This window comes from Ostrea edulis, chromosome 4, assembly GCF_947568905.1.
Source record: "Ostrea edulis chromosome 4, xbOstEdul1.1, whole genome shotgun sequence".
Taxonomy (NCBI): domain Eukaryota; kingdom Metazoa; phylum Mollusca; class Bivalvia; order Ostreida; family Ostreidae; genus Ostrea; species Ostrea edulis.
This window is the reverse complement of record NC_079167.1, coordinates 55,865,204-55,884,187: the sequence shown is the minus strand read 5'-3', so window position 1 is coordinate 55,884,187 and position 18,984 is coordinate 55,865,204. Positions and strand designations below refer to the sequence as shown.

General features: G+C 35.1%; 1 protein-coding gene across 1 annotated transcript; it reads right to left on the bottom strand.

Moving 5' to 3' along the window:
- Positions 1-2,942: 2,942 nt before the first annotated feature.
- Positions 2,943-14,942, bottom strand: LOC125667990 (L-sorbose 1-dehydrogenase-like). The gene is made up of 12 exons (XM_048901714.2): positions 14,785-14,942; positions 10,680-10,819; positions 8,214-8,422; positions 7,123-7,312; positions 6,903-7,037; positions 6,691-6,812; positions 6,386-6,553; positions 5,838-5,985; positions 5,376-5,530; positions 4,163-4,340; positions 3,741-3,963; positions 2,943-3,130 (listed from the first exon to the last, which is right to left on the bottom strand). The coding sequence occupies exons 1-12, from the start codon at positions 14,859-14,861 to the stop codon at positions 2,998-3,000; spliced, it is 1,878 nt and encodes a 625-aa protein (XP_048757671.2). The 5' UTR covers positions 14,862-14,942; the 3' UTR covers positions 2,943-2,997.
- Between the last annotated feature and the right edge of the window lie 4,042 nt (positions 14,943-18,984).

Sequence of the window (18,984 nt, the reverse complement as noted above, 5' to 3'; positions counted from 1 at the left end):
CCAACAAATACAAATAGATGGCCTCAAATCACAGCTCAATGACGAGCAAATACGTTTGACTACTAGAATACGCTCACAATCGCTACTTACGCAGAGTATACGGCGCGGATCTAATAAGTCTGATTTTAATTAGATTGGTTGATAAAGGTGTGTTTCTGTTTGTAAGAGGGGATGTAACTTCACCTATGAAGGCTAATTATATGGTTAATTTTTACTCTTAAAAATACTAAAATTCAAGAGCTCTCGGGGGTTTCGCCCCCTGGGCCCCCACTAGGGTCTTTGTCCTGGACCCACTGGGAGCCCAGGGGCGGCCTTCAGACCCCCTGCCTCTGGAAAAAAATGCCACGCCCCCTAACCAGAATTCCTGGATCCGCCTCTGGTAATGTCGATATTTAAAAAATGATATGCCTTCCACTAGCAACCCGACAATTGTAGTTGTAAATATATTACTTTTTATTCATTCATTACCTGCTTGTTAAAGTTTGTTTTATATATTTGTACTTTCATGCCTCATGCGAGTCCAAAAAGTGAAATAAAAGTTTCAAAGTTTCAAAACTTGTCCATCAAACTTTACAAAATTCGTACTTGGTCTATAGTTTGCCACTCTGAAACTACAACGCAAGTTTCAAATTAATCCACGCAAGCATAATGACTGAAAAGTCTTGAAAACCAATATGGGACAGACTGACATTAAGACAGAGGGACAGAAAATAGTCCCCCTCAGTTTTACAAACCGGTAGGGGACTAATAAAACGAATCGTAAGTCAACTGAAGTTCATATTTTATTTTAAAGAATTAAAAACAAATTATTGAACCATGGAGTTCAAACCCAAAACCACATCAGCTACATATACACATGTATGTCGTTCGCGCCCAAATATACGTAATAGACGCGCTATCAGGGCAATGAAGCAACTTGCGTACCAGCCCAGTTTTACTATGATAAAAAGATGATGCAGGTACTGTAAATCTATTATTTCACCATAGGGCGCGATGGTACTGACTAAAACCCGGTCTCCGGTCTCGGTCCCGTGACTAAAACCCGGTCTTCGGGGATCGGTCCCGGTCCCAGATTTTTTTTTATCCGATAAAAACAGAATATATCAGGATATTTGAGCCCCATTTCTCTTTAACATAGGTATGACATCTCATGCCTGCAGTCTAATAGTTGATTGATCATATTATTTTCTTCTTTCGTAAAATAATATATGAAAACTCCGGAACTGGTGGGACCGACAAATAAAAAATGCTAAAAGCCGGTCCCGGTCGCGACATTTTCCTCAATATCCGCTTTAATCTACCTTTTCGTTATAAGGAGTTAAGATATTTTTTACTGTTTCAAAATGAGCCTTGCCGGCTTTCGTATCATTAAGTATCACATTTTTTTTTAATTTTTTTTTTTTCCCCATGAAAAGATATTGAGGAAAATGTCGAGACTGGAAACGGCTTTTAGCGTTGTTTTTATTTGTCGGTCCCACCGGTCCCGAAGTTATCACATCCTATTTCACGAAAGAAGAAAATAATATGATCAATCAACAATCCGAATGCAGGCATGAGATATAATATCCAAATCAACGAGAAATGGGGCTTAAATATTCTGATATATTCTGTTTTTATCGAATAAAAAAATCTGGGACCGAAGACCGGGTTTTAGTCACGGGACCAAGACCGGGACCGAGTTTTAGTCAGTACCGGGCGCGATACTTAAGCATCACTTCCACCTCTGTCAACCTTGGTTGATTGATTAAGAATTTTTCACTCATATGGAGACTTGGCGAAAAGGGTGAGATGCTAGGGGTATTCTAAATCTATTTTGAAAGAATATCAACGGATTATATCAATTGCTTTGAATACAGTTCAAGAAAAACTGCATGTACATTGCCATGTTTACATGTGTATCGCTCTCGGAATGCAGGCATTGGTTTATACCGAATGACAGATGTTCTTCAGTCATTTATGAATTTGTTCTACAACATATATTAATTGATTTTTATGATTATAATATTGACTTATCAGTCATCGACTTTATTGTTGCATTAGCAAAACTCGAAGTGCAAGCGAGATGTGTATCAATTTCCTCATAATCAGTTAATACGTATGAAGGTATATCGTAGAATAATGACCGCGGCATTCCTATGATCCTTGCATTAACAGTGGTAGATTCGGTATTCACATCTTACAATAAACATAATTTGTGAAGTTGCACATGCAGAACTTTTGAAAGGAAAAACGACATTCAAGCTTGTGAGCATCAATATTTATGTCATAGGGTTAAGGTAGGAAACTCAAACGTTATTATCTGGACTATACTGTGCCCCCTGATGAATTTGAACTTAAAGTTCAGATCAAATACAAGGATGACTCTTAATTCTGATGTTAGAGATCAAAGCTACAAATATTTCACATCCATTAGGCCAATATATAATTTCAACTCCAGCAATAAGACTTATAATGAAATATTTACATGTTTAAAGATTTTTAAAAAAAAATTCAAAACATTCCAAATTCAAGAAAGCGATAGACCTGTGAAGAAAGTAGCCCAGATACTCATAGTTTATCTACCCCTTCACACGATTCTATCGCTCAAAGTGCTTGCCAAATAAGATTTTCTCCCTGTCTCACTGTGCTTTCCTTCTTTTTTTTTTCGATGAACGTGTTAGATTTCCGCCAACAGGCCGTGAACGCTCTTGCGTCGCCATATTCTCATTTCCCTTCTCTCGCCAGTTACGCAAGCTTCACTTGCGTCTCCGCCATCGCCTTTACACAAGATTCTTGTGCAATTTTTCATAATAAAATCAACACACTCCGGTTTTGTTTTTCGACATAAAAATAAAATAATGGAGAGATACCGTGTTCTATTAATTAGATCACATGAATTCAAATGTACTCTTATCATTAAAATTGTCTCGAAACTTCGGACCAAATGACAAAAGGACATGAAAAATGATAAATAAATTTAATAAGTCGACTACAGTGATAAACTATTTACGTTTCGTGCTATTTGATAGAATTCAGTACAATGTCCGCTGCTTTTTCTGCTATCATGATAACTGGAGCATTGGTGTTAGAAGCCGTCACAAAGGGCATTATGGAAGCATCAACCACGCGAAGTCTCGCCAAGCCTCTTACTCTGAAAGAGAAAATGTATATTTTTCTTACCATGTCACTTTGAATGCACTTATTCAGGAGTATATTTCCAGTGATTTTACAAACAGCTTGCTGGTTCTCAAAAGCGCTGTGATAATTTGGCGGAAGGGAGGGGGAGGGGTCTGCTACATCGAGTACTTCGTTAACTGCTTGCAAAACCCAGCCGATATTAAGGCAAGGCAACACGCTGGTCCAATTGTACCCCTAAATACCTGTTTCCTCGAGATGCTTTTTAAAAAAAACTCTCACAAATTCAGGAACATAACACGGAACGGATAATTACGAGATTGCCGGATTTGTTCGAATGCTAATTAGATATCCACAGTATATGATGGACTTTACGATCTAGCATCGAATTTCATTGGACCAATAAACGTTGGTCGATACAAACAGATATTATTGGGATTTTTTATTTTTGTTTTTATTAGTATCACTAAGGAATATATGTCCAATATATTTGTATAATTGGGGTATATAAAAATAATGGAAGCCAATTATGCGGAAATACCACCATCGTTTTCATTGCTACGAAGACCGATGGTGCCCTTTTTCATGCTAAATCTGACAAATGTTATACTGAACACAAATCTTACCTTAAATATGGGTCTACTACAGCTGACTCATCATTTGAAGCACCCATTTTGCAAGTGCTGGTTGGATGGTAGTTTGTTAGAGCATAATGTCGCACGAGGCACTCCAAATGTTTATCACTATCTTGATCTTTCGTTTGGCAGTCCTCATGTTTTATTTGTATGATCTTCGCCTCCACAGACTGGAAAGACTTTGTTGCTACAAGATCTTGGAGTTTGCGAATACCTGTGTTCACGATGTTTTAGTTTGAATTTACAATACATAGCAGATATGTTTGTGTATCTTTTCACTTCTGTTAGGATGTCTCAGAGAAATGTGATGTCGAACATAAACAGTCCACAAAAGGTTGGGAAGTGACCAAAAATCTAATTTGATAAATTACTGTAATCAATATTTATTTTTAATGTATTAATTCATAGCTGACCTCTTATGAAGCATTCAACATCCTCTGGATTCTCTAGATAATGTGGATCAATGATGGGAAAGTCAAATGGATCATTGGACCGTAAGCGGATCTCGCCGACACTTTTGGGGTGTTGTGGAGCCATAATCCCGACAGTGAACAGTTTACCATTTCCAATAACGTTTCCGTCAGTCATTGCCTTGTGAAGCAGTGCAGGAGATTACATATCATAAGTATGTAAAGTATAATGTTTCATAAATTGTAATTTCATATACTGTATATTTGTCTGAGACACATGAAAACGGTGAATATGTTTAAAGATGTTTTGTTTGCTTGCTTGTGTGTTGTTTTTTGGTTCCATTAATTAAGGATGTATGATACGCCTTACTCTAATGGATGTTAAGTGTAAGATGAGTATAATAATCTTTTGCTTTTATAAACTCTATAATTAGCCTGAAATACAGAACAAATGCAAACTTGGTTTAATCACCACCAACAAAAAATACCGCAGCAGGCCATACGCTGTAATCCACTGAGCTACTAAGATAGGCAACATAGTCCAAAAGGAAAAGAAACGTGTATACGAAGGATGCATACTTCTGCATTTGTAACATGCATTACTTTCTTTACAAAAATTGTGACAATGTGTTATTCTTCCTTGAATGTACATTCCTAGTAACCGGTAGCGGTGGCTCAGTGGTTAGAATGTTCGCTTCATGACGGCAAGGTTGTGGGTTCATGCCCCGTTTGTACCTTCACCGCGTCTAATATCGGACCTAAAAATTTGTAAAGACTGCTCCTTCGTCAAACCATCGACGTTTAGCAGCGAGAGTCGCAAGTCTTTCATATAACCTCCGCAAAGTGGGGGATCCCTTTGCAATATAGGCAATCAGCACATGCAAGTTCCGTAGTGAGCTTGACCTTTGACCTTTTTACCTCAAAATGAATAGGTTTCTTCTTCTCTATAACGAAGGTACAGTATCAAATAAATCAAGCTAACAATGTGGCCTGTAGCTTGTTTATAAGCTTTTCTATGAAATCCCATAGTGACCTTGACCTTTGAACCCCCAAATCAATAAGTTTTTTTTATATTGACGTTACTACATGTATATCCTCTCTCGCAATGAATAACGGAAGAGTGTCACGGTATAGGCGTTGACGCGTCTGGGTGAAAAATTCTTGAAGGGATGTAAAAACAGCAAGCAAACAAAAACACATTACTGGTAATCACAACCTTTGGCTTTGCAAAGTCCAAAAATGAGAATCGCTTTTCGTATTTTATGTCGATGCTGTGTAACTGGTACTGTACATCGGGAGAAATGTCATCAGGTGTTGGTTTGGTCCGGAAGTACGCGGCTGCCTCGCGCATGCCCGCCACTGATAATGGTCCTGTTGTACATGTATACCGGTTTTTTTAAATACCAATTTCAAAATTGAAACCAACAATTGTAAATATCGATATGGTGCAAAAATATACTTTATCATAAAATTGTCATAAAATAATCGATCACTGTAACGTTTTGTAATATGAGAATATATAGAGACACAACTAAGTTAAAATAAAATGGAAGGCTATTCATATCTTTGATACAGTTTTTGAAAAATCTTTATACATGCAATATAATAGAGTATTTTGAATTTGAAATTCTCAGGGCAAGTGCATATACAACATGTTCAAAACTTGTACAAAACTTACCCGATCTAAAGAGAGAATACTGTAGCTGGCTCCACCAGCCATACACCCAATCAGACCCGCTGATGGACTTGTTCACCTGGATCATGACCGGGAACATCATGTGATCCTGTAGGTTCTTGCCGACTGGTAAATTGGCGACCAACGGAATCTTTTAAGAAAATGTCCCCGATTTGTTATTTTCCCAGAAACTTAATAACGGTCATCAGAGCATGTATAAATGCAAGAAATTCCCACGAGGAAATATTTACAATAGCCTATACTATACATGTACATGACTATGAACATTTCAAAATTAAGTTGCTATAAAGATTTATTTGATGGTTATATGTGACAAACAATCATTTACTCTAAAGACCGACATCTTTTTCATGTCTTGGACTTTTGATTTGATTCAATTCTTTTTATATGTAAATCCGGAAAATCAAAGTCGCAATGCTTGTGTCCGAATATACGCGAGCCCCTCTTTACTTATACCCGTTCTCAGTGGGTCAGGAGGAAACGAAACTTCAGATAAAATGGAAGTATAATGTACCTTACATAATACGAACTTTTAATTCACTCAATTCTGCTTTGGGCCCGACTCCAGAGAGCATAAGAAGTTGTGGGGACCCGATCGCCCCAGCAGACACAATGACTTCCTTAGCGACATTCGCTGTAAATTTTAGACCACCTCGAATAAAAGATACTCCTGTTGCCGTTTTCCCTTCGAAATTAATCTGTGAAAAATAAAGAAACTCCAGGTTGTCAGAGAGCCCATTATAATTGGTAATTGACAAATGTCTACATATATATATTCATTCTTCTAGTCATCCGTCCCTACCTCATTATTTGTATACCTCATTATTTGTTTTACCTTCGTCGCATGAGAATTCGTTGAAATGTGTAAATTTTCTCTGCTAGAGGCCGCCATTAGAAAGCTTCTGGCAGTACTAGAACGTAAACCGTCTCCAATGAATGTCTGCAGCCTGCAGAATCCTAAAACATCATTGAAGAAAAGCTTTTACTGCAACATTAAGACAAAAACGCACCACTGCCACTTTAGTGAAAGGTATAAGAAAAGGATACCCTCTTGATCTCCATCATTTCCATTACAATCATGGATTTTATATCCCAGTTCTTTTCCACCATTCAGAAAGATTTCGGATATTGGTGTGACTGTTGTTTCGGTTATTTTCAAAGGTCCGTTCGTATTATGATATTCTGCAATTGATTATCATCGTTTTACTTGCATCCCATAATTCAAGTTCGACATATTCATTCAAAATATTAAATATCAAACACTCACTACTATCTCTGAAGGATGGAGACTGGAAAGACTCAGATTTTAAGAAATACGGTAAAACACTATCGTAATCCCATCCTTTCGCCCCAAGCTCTGCCCACTTATCATAATCTCCACGTCCTCCTCGATGGTAGACAAGACTATTTACGGTGCTTGTTCCGCCTAATGTACGCCCTCTTGGCCAATAACTGACCTATACAGAATTCAAGTCAAGGTTTTAGAGTAAATCCCAACTGAGAGAGAGAGAGAGAGAGAGAGAGAGAGAGAGAGAGAGAGAGAGTTTTCAGATGAAGATTTCATATTTATTCCAAAGCTAGTTATGTCACTGTTGTTTTTCAAATTCCACTGAAGACCCGTAGAGCGAAAGCGCTTTGGAATAAATGTGAAATCTTCATCTGAATTTGTTCTACATTTTGTCTATACCAAGGACATATTTCATTCTAATATATACCTATATACTAACAATTCTGAAAGATGAGTAGTTTTAATTTCCATAAACAACCGAAGAAATTAACAACTCAACTTTGACTTCAACTTCTCCATCGTCAACTTCCATCTTTATGAAGCAATATTCCATTATCACCTGTATATGATGTTTATATCTCTCAACTGATTTGATACGCAAGAGCTTGTTGTGTGTATGGTCAGTTTTTAAATCGAGGTAGGCTACTGACAAACAAGTTGATGGTGCAGGGGTTTCAACAATCTCGTATAAAGTCGGCATTTCGCAAATTCTGTGGTCGTTATAACGATCTAGTTTGCCAATACATGTTTTCATTGGGTTAAATGCTGTCTGACGTGTGTCATACCGATTGTTAGACCATTCTTAGCACACTGATTTTGACTACGGATAACTTCGTTTATCTGATCAAGAAATAGGGCTCACGGCGGGTGTGACCGGTCGACAGGGGATGCTTACTGCTCCTAGGCACCTGATTCCACCTCTGGTGTGTCCAGTGGTCCGTGTTTGCCCAACTCTCTATTTTGTATTGCTTGTAGGAGTTATGAGATTGATTACTGTTCGTTATGTTCACCTTTCATCTAAATGGATAGACTTCAATGAATTATACGAGTACATCTTTACACATCTTTACCTCTTTGCTATATGCCTTGTAGGCATATTTTTGTGGCACTGTCAGGTAGCCCCAGTCTGCGTGTGTTCGAACAGCTTTATCGGTGTATCCAGGAATGTCGAAAATGTAGTTTCCAATGTCATTCTCCCCAGCCTCTAACAGTAACACTGATAATTTTCCATTTTCGGAAAGTCGATTAGCAAGAACACATCCAGCGGAACCAGCGCCCACTACAATCAGAAATTAAATAGATTTCAAATATGGTAGGATTTTTTTCTTCCAAACTTGGCCTAATTCTTGGTGGACTTGACCATATTCGGGGTAGTGTTTCACACACACACATACACACATCTTGCTTGAATTATCCCAATCTAATTAAAATCAGATCTTCTCTAACCATTACACTGGAGAAGTATAACGGTTAGAGAAGATCTGATTTTAATAAGATTGGAATTATCCCTAATTCGAAAATTTTGAATTAATTCCTTCAAATTTTGTGGCAACATTATGTAATACCATGTAAACCATATTTGAACTCCGTACTTTCAGATAATTTGTCCAACCTCGGGAAAATGATTGCTATTTTAAAAATTTTCGTTATTTTTTTTTTTTTTTTTTTACGAATTCTACAATCTTCTCTACATAGAAAGAGATACCATTTGACTTAGATGTAAATGTGCCTTGATTTTATAGCTCAAGGTCATTTTAGTTCCGATTTTAGCCATCCTCAAATCCATTGTGGGAGAAAAAATATTCTAGAATTCTCGTCCCAACCATGTATTTGGATCAGAAACACTTGACACGAAAGTTGCTATAGACATATTTGTGCCTTAATGGTGTAATGAAATACTGTATACAGGGAAATATTGGCCCCCATTTTATTTTCGCCCTTGTTGTCACTGGGCGAACATAGGAGTGGGCGAAACTGTTTTCTCTCAATCTCTCTACTAATACAATTATGTCTGGGCGAATATAAAACGGTGCGAAATTGTCTGCAAGCATAGAAAGGCGAAAATAACACGGGGCGAAAATAACCTTGCATACAGTAACATGAAACACAGAAACATCAAATAAATCAAAAGCTGTCTAATTTCAGCACAGTTTTGTTGATGTATTACAGTATATTCAAGAAATTGCATACATTGTGCAATCTGACTTTGAACGTTCGTTAATAACAATTTTCAATAGAATATCTGCTCCTTCTGAATAGCAATCTAATTTCAATATAATATTGATAGCATCAAATAAGAAGTTATCTAAATGTCTACACATAAAGACTATATGCAATGATTGGCCCTGCCAAGGAGTCAACATCTCTAAAATCATCATACAATTTACACCCATTTGGTTGAGGCCTTCTTGTTCTACATCAGTATGCATTTAGTTATTTTTACAGGTGTGGGGTTAAAGAGAAAAGGGGTTTTGAAAATTGTCAATTTTTGGCCTTGTCTCAAGGCCTCGGGGTGCAGGAGTCCTGAAATTTACAAATAAGTCCTTTTTGTTCCAAAGATACTTTGTACCAAATTAATTTGAAAAAAAAATTGATGGTGGTTATCAAGATGAAGTTAAAAATGTTCAATTGTTAATGTACGACGACGAACGCAGACTCAGGTGACCTAACTTTTGACGCGCTTCATGAAAAGTATGCCGGTGTGAAGCATTGCAGTTTATATCCTCGTGTACTTCATTTTTTAAGGTATCAAAATGTATAACGACCATATATCATATCTAGTAAAAGGATGGTGTGATTTTTGTATCATGGTATCATTTTGAAGTAAAAATAATCCACCATATGCATAGGAATTGTCAAAATTTTGTTTATTGCTTGATTTATTTTATCTAGAATTTAACATTGAAGTCAATGGGAAGAACATGTTTTTCAATGAAATTATATTTTCAGACAAATCTCTCGGTAGAAAGTTGCATGCACTTTTTCTTTATGAAAATATGAAATAAAATTATTCATTTACCCACACATTTTTAGAAAATTAAATTTTTTCTTATTTTTATAGACAGCAGATAACTTTTTAAAAAGTCTTAAGTGCAAAAAGGTCGGCTTCGAATCATTTACCAGTCATGTGAATTTCATCTATTTCACTTTCATCAATATTCAACAATAAACATTTATGTTGATTTAATCCTTCAAAATTGTTCATTATCCTTTCGTTAAAAATTGAAATTTTACATCGTTTGCTTTGGAGAATATCAAGCATATATATACTCAACTCAACATGATGCAGTTGATACTAGTGTACATATATGCTTCAAATTGTCGATTCTTTGCAAAAAAATCCATTCTTGTGCACTTAGACTGTTATATGTTAAACCTGATACTTTACTAAATAATAATTTACAGCTTTGTCCATGCTGAATTCTCAAAATGGGAGCCCACAATGCCCTTATCCTTCTCCTGTACGGGTATCAAATCATAGCATCTCTGATTTTTAACGATGCAATACATGAACATTCCTCGCTTCGTCTTCCTACCTATAATATAGTCATACGTGTTGTTAAGTTGGGTTGTTATTCGAATGCTATTCTCTTGTACCAGATATCGGTATGCTATCACAGACAATGCCAAGATAAAAACAGGTAGCGTGCTCCATATGTTGTTCATCTGCCGAGGCCTGAAACAAACAAAATATACAGTATAGCGGGTGCATAATTATACGAGATCTACTTGACCTTAATACCCAATTCTTGTATAATATTTTCTACAATACTTTTAACGACTATAGAATTGTCATCTTCCTGTGCAGTACTTTCTATAATACTTTTCAGAACTAAATGACCATCTCCCTGCCCTGTATTTTCAACACTACGTTTGGGAAGTTGAAACTAAATGGCCAGCTCCCTGGGCAGTATTTTCTATCTTTACTATACTATTAGAAAGTTAGATGACCATCTCCTATTGCAATATTTTATATTTTAGTAGTTCCTACATGGATAACAGTCAAAGCATCATCGGATACCCACTGGTGATCTGTCTTCTACTCATCACCTGATGAGTAGAAGACGAGATCAACCGTGGGTATCCGACGATGCAGTCAAAGCGGTTACCTAGAGTCTCTTCGGTCGGTATTCAAAGACTTGTTGTGTGGTACCTCTTATATCAAAGCAGCCGAGTGCATGGTACATGTATTACAGAGATGAAGTGTATAGGTACCTACGAACACCTATGCATGTATTACAGAGATGAAGTGTATAGGTACCTACGAACACCTATGCATGTATTCAGAGTTTCAAAGATGCAACCGTTGCACCATAAACACGTAATACTTTTCGCTGTATGATCAGGTGATCGTATCGTGCATATTGATATGGATGATTGTAAAATTTTTATATAAATACATCCGTAAGGCGGGAAAATAAATGAATATACTAAAACCTGAAAAAGAAGGATCAAAGAGACTTGGAATACGTACATGTAGGTATTCATATGCAGCTACTGTTATAATTGCACTTTCAAATGTAAGTATACAGCGAGTATATACAGTACCTTTACTTTTTAACAAAATTCGTCTAATTTACATGAATGTATAACAATATATACTATATAAAATATATCTTACTTTGTAAGGAAAAATGATTTACAAGGAGAAATACATCTAACGGAAAATCAACTTATCAAAGTTAAAAGCGTCCCCTCTCTGGTTTATTGATTGATTGAATATTGTTTAACGTCCCTCTCGAGAATATGTCATTCATATGGAGACGTCACCATTGCTGGAAAAGGGCTGCAAAATTTAGGCCTATGCTCGGCGCTTATGGCCATTGAGCAGGGAGGAATCTTTATCATGCCACACCTGCTGTGACATGGGACCTCGGTTTTTGCGGTCTCATCCGAAGGACCACCCCATTTAGTCGTCTCTTAAGACAAGCAAAGGGGTACTGAGGACCTATTCTAACCCCGATCCCCACGGGTCCCTCTCTGGTTTAAGGTGCCTGAATATAAGATGGATGAAATAATGGATTTCAAATGTTAGTACCCTGTCAAACAACTTCTTGGAGACTAATCTTACAACTGTTTTCTTTTAAAGTCCACGTTATGTGTAAGTATCATGTATATGCAAGGGATGAGAGGAACTCCCGTAAACACTGTACTTGTATTCGAGCTAGGGATGGGGTTGTAAATGTAACTGTCCCCATGGCACCGATTCTCCATATAAGTTCTGAGACACCGAGCATCACCGTTTACAAATTTGTTTAAATGGTGTAAAAATTTTGTACTAGCATTTTGGATTATTTTATCCATACATACATGTAATTGTTATATGTCTTTACACATGCACATCAAGAAAGTATATGCTAATTATCATGAGGCGTTAGTGTAAATTTCGTAACCTTACGAGTGTTGCACGTATAATATATGTAAAATTCAAATCTTTCTCTGTGTGTATTGCGTACACGTCGATTAATCTTGTATACGAAAACTTATCAAATTCGAGCTGCTTATATGTTTTGTCAATTTTGGCGCATGCGCAATATTAAAGTCCTAAAGTTTGGAATTCTTTCGGTTCTCGGTAATAATCGTGAATTTCCGTTTTTTTCCGAAACTGACAAATTAACATGTTTGCATGTTTCGATTAACAAGCTTACATGCTTGGATTTTTGTACACGATATTACGGAAGCATATTAGGGCCACAGTAGCGTCTTATTTTGAATTTTTTATAACAAATTGATAATTTGTTATAACAAATTAATTTGTTGTAACAAATTATTATAGTTTATTGTAACAAATTATGAATTTCTTATAACAAATTATCAATATTAAGAGATCATCATCGACGACAATGGTGAATTTTCTCTCAATAGTTTTATTCAGATCACCAAGTTAGACTACCAAACCAAGGAAATCAATTTTTAATGACATGCAAAAAGCATATAATTATGTCCTCGATCTTATACTGGTAAATGTCCTTGACCTTTAAACTTACTTCAAAAATGATCGTTGACACATTTTCAAAACTTCTGGATTAAACATTACTTGATATAGCAGAAGAATATAATGTTTATAATTAAGCAGCATCATGGCCATCACCTTTAAATAACACCACTTTTACAACAATCTTAATCTAGATGTGTCTCCTTATAGACGCTAGCGATAAGAGACATCAAAATTGTAAACTGAAGATAAATACTAAAATTAAGCTAAATGCAAATTAACAGTTTGTTTCTTTTAATCTCTATAATAAACTTGTATATATACAGATTTATCTGCATTTTAAACAAACACAAAACATCTCTCGCAGGAGACATAGGAAGCAATTTACATGTTCTGACTAAACACTAAAAACAAAAATATATAAACAGTTTTGCTACAAATATCTAAAATTACGAAGTGTCATTTAGCTTTTGCAAATTACAATTTTAAAAATTTTACAAGTATAAACTAGGAAGAATTGTTTTCGCACACTGATGTCTTTCTTTCCATTTTTCATAGTTTTTAATAACATAATTATTGATAGATAATTTTTAAAGAAAAAAAATGAAATACCTCCAGTACAAAAACTTTTCAATTCAGAACATGCATGCATTTTCAAAATGGGTTTCCTGCAAACTGAAAGTTATATGCTCAATATCAGATCTAGCATCATGTACTAGAAGGCTTTATAAGTTACAAACATTCACAATAGTAACTAAGGTGGTGATAAAGCAAAACAAGAGGTTCGTGGGTCTTAACGATCACCCAAGTCTGATATAATCTGCAAAAGTTAACTAATATAGATAGAGCTTAGCTTAGATATGCAACCAGGATAATTAGCATGGAATTTATAGCTTTTAGGGGTAGTCATACTTTTAACTATTGTTCAGGTTACCGATAAGGCCTTGAGCCTCTTGTTAAATTAATAATTTGAAATAGCAATTTATTAATTTGAAATAACAAATTATCAATTTGTTTTAACAGATTGATAATCTGTTATAACAAATTTGCAACTGAAATAACAAATTTTAAATGATTTGTTAAAACAGATTGATAATTTGTTTTAATAAATCAGTAATTTGTTATAACAAATCATTAATCTGTTATAACAAACTAAAAAAGATACTGCTGGGCCTTAATATATGCTTCCGTCTCCGTACGATTACCTTCCATGTAGGTGTAACCCTGCACTGCACTAATTAAGTAACTCAAATTTCACTGCGGTCTCTGTATGTACAGCTTACATACATCAGCACAGAGACAAGAGATAAGGAGATTATGTTAATGCACTGTTTTATAGCGTTAGTGAAAGTCAATGAATATAAACTGTATAGGTAGTTAAAATATAGCACGTCGCACCAAAAATGTTTAGTATTACCGATAATTTCAAACTGCAAAATTCGTTTCTCCTTAATATTCTCTGTATTCATAATTTTAAGATTATTTTGTCAATGTGCACTGATTCGTTGCAAAGATTTTATATGTAACTTGCAACGTGTTAATTCATCATTTTGAATATCATTCCGCAGCTAGAGGCTTAGTACTGAGGAATCTCACACGTTCTGAACCTTATCGCGAAAGACTGACAATATTACTAGGGATTTAGAGATCAGAGAATGAATCGACGAAATTCGGAAATTGGATGATTATACTTTTGTAATATTTACCTTTTTTCTTTGTCATCTTTTCGTTGAGGACCACGTTTTAGTGTAAGAAGCGTGCAGAAAATGTAAAATATCTTCATTGTTCCCTTGTCGTTGCAGAGTCGTTTGAGGCCAGAACACCTTATCTTGGTCTGCCTTGCTTAAGATATAGCTAGTGATTTAGAGACAAAACTATAGTCTTCATTTATAAGTCACTGGCACCGAATTCATAGCCAATCCTGTCTCGGTATATCAATTGAATTCATGCGCACTACAATTCAGTTGGAGAGAGCAATAATTCAAATATTGCGCGTATTAATTGAATTGATGCGCACATTATATTGAATTATTGCTCTCTTTAATTGAATTATAACACGCATCAATTCAATTGTTGATACATGTATCATCAATTCACTTGAAGATAGCAAATTATAGTGTGCACCAATCAGCAGAATATATAATGCTATCATCATTTTGATTAATGCGCTCAATGATTCAGACTTGAAGATGGCATTAATTATTTGTAGATATTTTGAATTGTTGAGCGCATCAAATAGATTGATGATATCTTCAAATAATTAAAGATGTGTTCAATTATATGAGTTTATGTTAATATGACGACCCATGTAGGTTCTTTATTTTGGTTATTAAACGTATCACTTATCAGAATAATTCAATCTATAAACATGCAAGCAAGGAAGCATTACAGAGAAGCAGGAAGACTATATTGCGAGTCAATGAAAATGTCCTTTATTGTGACCACTGGAAAAAAGTCATCATCAGATTTATATTATCATCTTATCTATAAGCTACGTATGCTTTACCCCCGTGTAAAAGTTTATCACCACCTATTCATGCATGTTTTGAGTGTCCCACATTCAAAGCTTTAGAAAACTTGTACATATCAAACGACCTATTACAAATGACTAATCTAGAGGGGGCGGGGTCTACTGCACAACCGAATGTCGACCATGCAATTTTTCTTTGTGCAGTAGCTCGAATGGTACCCGTGTATTACCTTTACTTTTGACATTATGGTTACATAATAAAATTTCAGTGTGTTAATTGTTTATGGGGGTATAAATCAATGAAAGCTGGGTAATTTATATAATCGGCGACACAGGAGGAATCGCCATACCGTAATAAAACATGTACATGTATATACACTACAGCGTGTCAATTCAATATTCTTAGGAATGATATCACATATATCTTGATTTATTAGTCCCCTACCGACAAAGTAGAAGGGAACATAGGTTTGCACTCCGTCCGTCAGTCTGTTCGTCAGTCCTTCTGAACCTTTTTAATGTGCTTGCAGATATTCATTTGATATTTGGTGCATTGCTTTGCCATAACAAGTTACAGATCAAGTTCGAATTTCATCTCGGTCCAATGATTTTTCACTAAGTTATGGGCCTTGGACTTAGAAAAATAGCATGAATTGTCTGTTTTCCTACATTTTTTGTGCTAATACAGATATTCATTTGATATTCAGTACATCATGATGATTGCTTTGCCATAACAAGTTACAGATTGATTTTGAAGTTTTCTTGGTCTAGTCTTTGTACCTGAATTGTTACATATATAGTTGATTTCCAACCATTCCTATCCTGGTTCCCCAATCTTCCCTTTTACCATTACCTTAGTCTCATAATATTGAGGTCCAATAATTTTTGCCCCCAATAAGGAACTATATATTGCTATGCAATACTCTCAGAATGCTTGCTCTATCAAAATTGGTGTATATCTAGTACCTCTTGGTAATGCGGTGGCTGGTTTACGACAGGTGGAGAAGATTTCTCTCTCTCAAAAAAAAAAATCGTTCTTATAAGATAAACTTTCGTTCCCACGAAATTGATTTCCTTCCAACGAAATAAAATTAGTTCCCACGAAATAAATTTCTCTTAATATTCACTGGTTAATTAAATCTCTATTGCCTGTATTTAAAACACACACACGTGCATAATGCCGAAAGACATTTCATTATACGGGTACATGTATATTGGTCAACCTATAAAGCATCATGGGACATATCATCTATGTGTCAGTAAAATAATCTTCTGTGTGCAGTTTGTGACTATGTAGTAGACAAGGCCTTTATTAGACTGTTCTATGCGTTTTCTCTGGGTTTTGTAAATAATCTATTGCTTCTTTATTAGACTGTTCTATGCGTTTTCTCTGAGTTTTGTAAATAATCCATTACTTCTTTATTAGACTGTTCTATGCGTTTTCTCTGGGTTTTGTAAATAATCTATTGTTTCTTTATTAGACTGTTCTATGCGTTTTCTCTGAGTTTTGTAAATAATCCATTGCTTCTTTATTAGACTGTTCTATGCGTTTTCTCTGGGTTTTGTAAATAATCCATTGCTTCTTTATTAGACTGTTCTATGCGTTTTCTCTGGGTTTTGTAAATAATCCATTGCTTCTTTATTAGACTGTTCTATGCGTTTTCTCTGGGTTTTGTAAATAATCCATTGCTTCTTTCGCTTTATAGATGACAATACAGGGGCTTTTATTGTTTAAGTCCCCAATACTATAGACAAATAGTTTGCGCGCATGCATTAAAGAATTTTGAAATAATTAAAATAGGTTCTTTTCTTTTTTCCCAATAGTTTTCTCTATAACAAATTGAAGTTTCATTGTATTTTTGGGTTCTCGAAGTGCATGGAAGGCCTTAATTTTTTGTTAATATTAAGGAAGTTGATATAAGATATTGAATAAATTAAATAATTTGAATGAAATGTACAATATATTACCAAATACAAACAACTTGATACACGAAAGAATTAATATCACTCAAAACGCTTCATTAAACCATTCTAATTTTGAAGTGTTTTAAGATGCCTGTTTACAAAACTAATATCACATACACTGTACTTTTAGAGTAGTGATATGGTATGATTGACCCGAACTTCAAGTGTTGGTATTCCCACTGTTTTTCCACTGGTATTAGTGACTGCCACGATATGATTTCTATTTGTGTAAACAGCAATGTTCGTTCGGATACACGAGCAAAATGTACATAGAGAAGTTTTCGAAACTTTGATGAAGATGCTTTTTGTAAAGATCTTAGTAATGTTAGACTGATTGGTTTCAATGACATGTAAACAGCTGATTGTGAAGACCATGTAAACAAAGTATACAATGACTTTGAGAAAAAAGATATTGTGGAAAAACATGCACCATTAAAAGAGGGGTATGAAAGAAAAAACACGTCCCTTCATGAACAAAGAGTTGAGAAAAGCAATTTACAGAAAACACATGCTGTACAACAAATATGTAAATTGTAGAAGTCAAAGTATGTGGAAATCATATAGAAAACAAAGGGACTTGGTTAGGATACTGAAAAAGAAACCAGCGTTTATTTTTCTGAAAGATTTTAGGAGGGTCTAAGTCATAAAATGTTTGGTCTATAGTCAAACCACATTTTTCGTGGAAAACATCAGGCAACAAATGCAAGATTTTCTTAAGTGATAATGATAAATTGGTCACAGATACAAATAAAGTTTCAAATATATTTAATAACTACTTTACAAAAGTAATGATATTGGGAAGCATTCACAGGCACTTGTTTCATACATGGGTCCCCTCCTTAATAATACCACGTGGTATTATTAAGGATGGGGACCCATGTATGAAACAAGTGCCCGTGGAAGCATTGTCAAAATCAAAGAAAAACGTACATGTAAAGAAAAAATCCAAAAGGTTCTTTTGAATTTTAGAAATGTTGAAAGCAGTGACGTTGATAAAATCATTAGAAATCTAAATACGAAAAAAGCTACAGGTGTTGACAAGCTGTCTGCAAAAGTTTTAAAAGCAGGTCACAAATCAGTTGTTCCTATTTTAACTTCTCTAGTATTGTATTGTATTGTTTATGGACCAAGAACCATACATTTGTATATACACTGTATATACAACAACAAATTATACAATGAAATAGTAACAGAACATAATATATCATACTGATGGACATGGACAGAATGGATACTGAGGATAATCTTATAAATAACTGAGATCTAATAGATGAACATTTATATAGGTATTTACCAAGTTTACATAATTCCGTAATATTTCCAGTTGATAATAGTTGGACAAGCTTAAAAGTGGAGGGGTGTTTATAATAATATTTCTTTAGATACTGTTTTCTACAATCATTATAAAAAGGACATACTAATACAAAATGATATTCATCTTCAATACGCTCTGAACATAATTTACATTTTC

Excerpts from the sequence above, each read along its gene's own strand:
- LOC125667990 (XM_048901714.2), bottom strand. The coding sequence starts at position 14,861 with ATGAAGATATTTTACATTTTCTGCACGCTTCTTACACTAAAACGTGGT. Across the intron at positions 6,554-6,690 it reads CGAATTCTCATGCGACGAAG|ATTAATTTCGAAGGGAAAAC; the intron begins GTAAAACAAATA and ends TATTTTTCACAG. Across the intron at positions 5,531-5,837 it reads GTATTCTCTCTTTAGATCGG|GACCATTATCAGTGGCGGGC; the intron begins GTAAGTTTTGTA and ends CATGTACAACAG.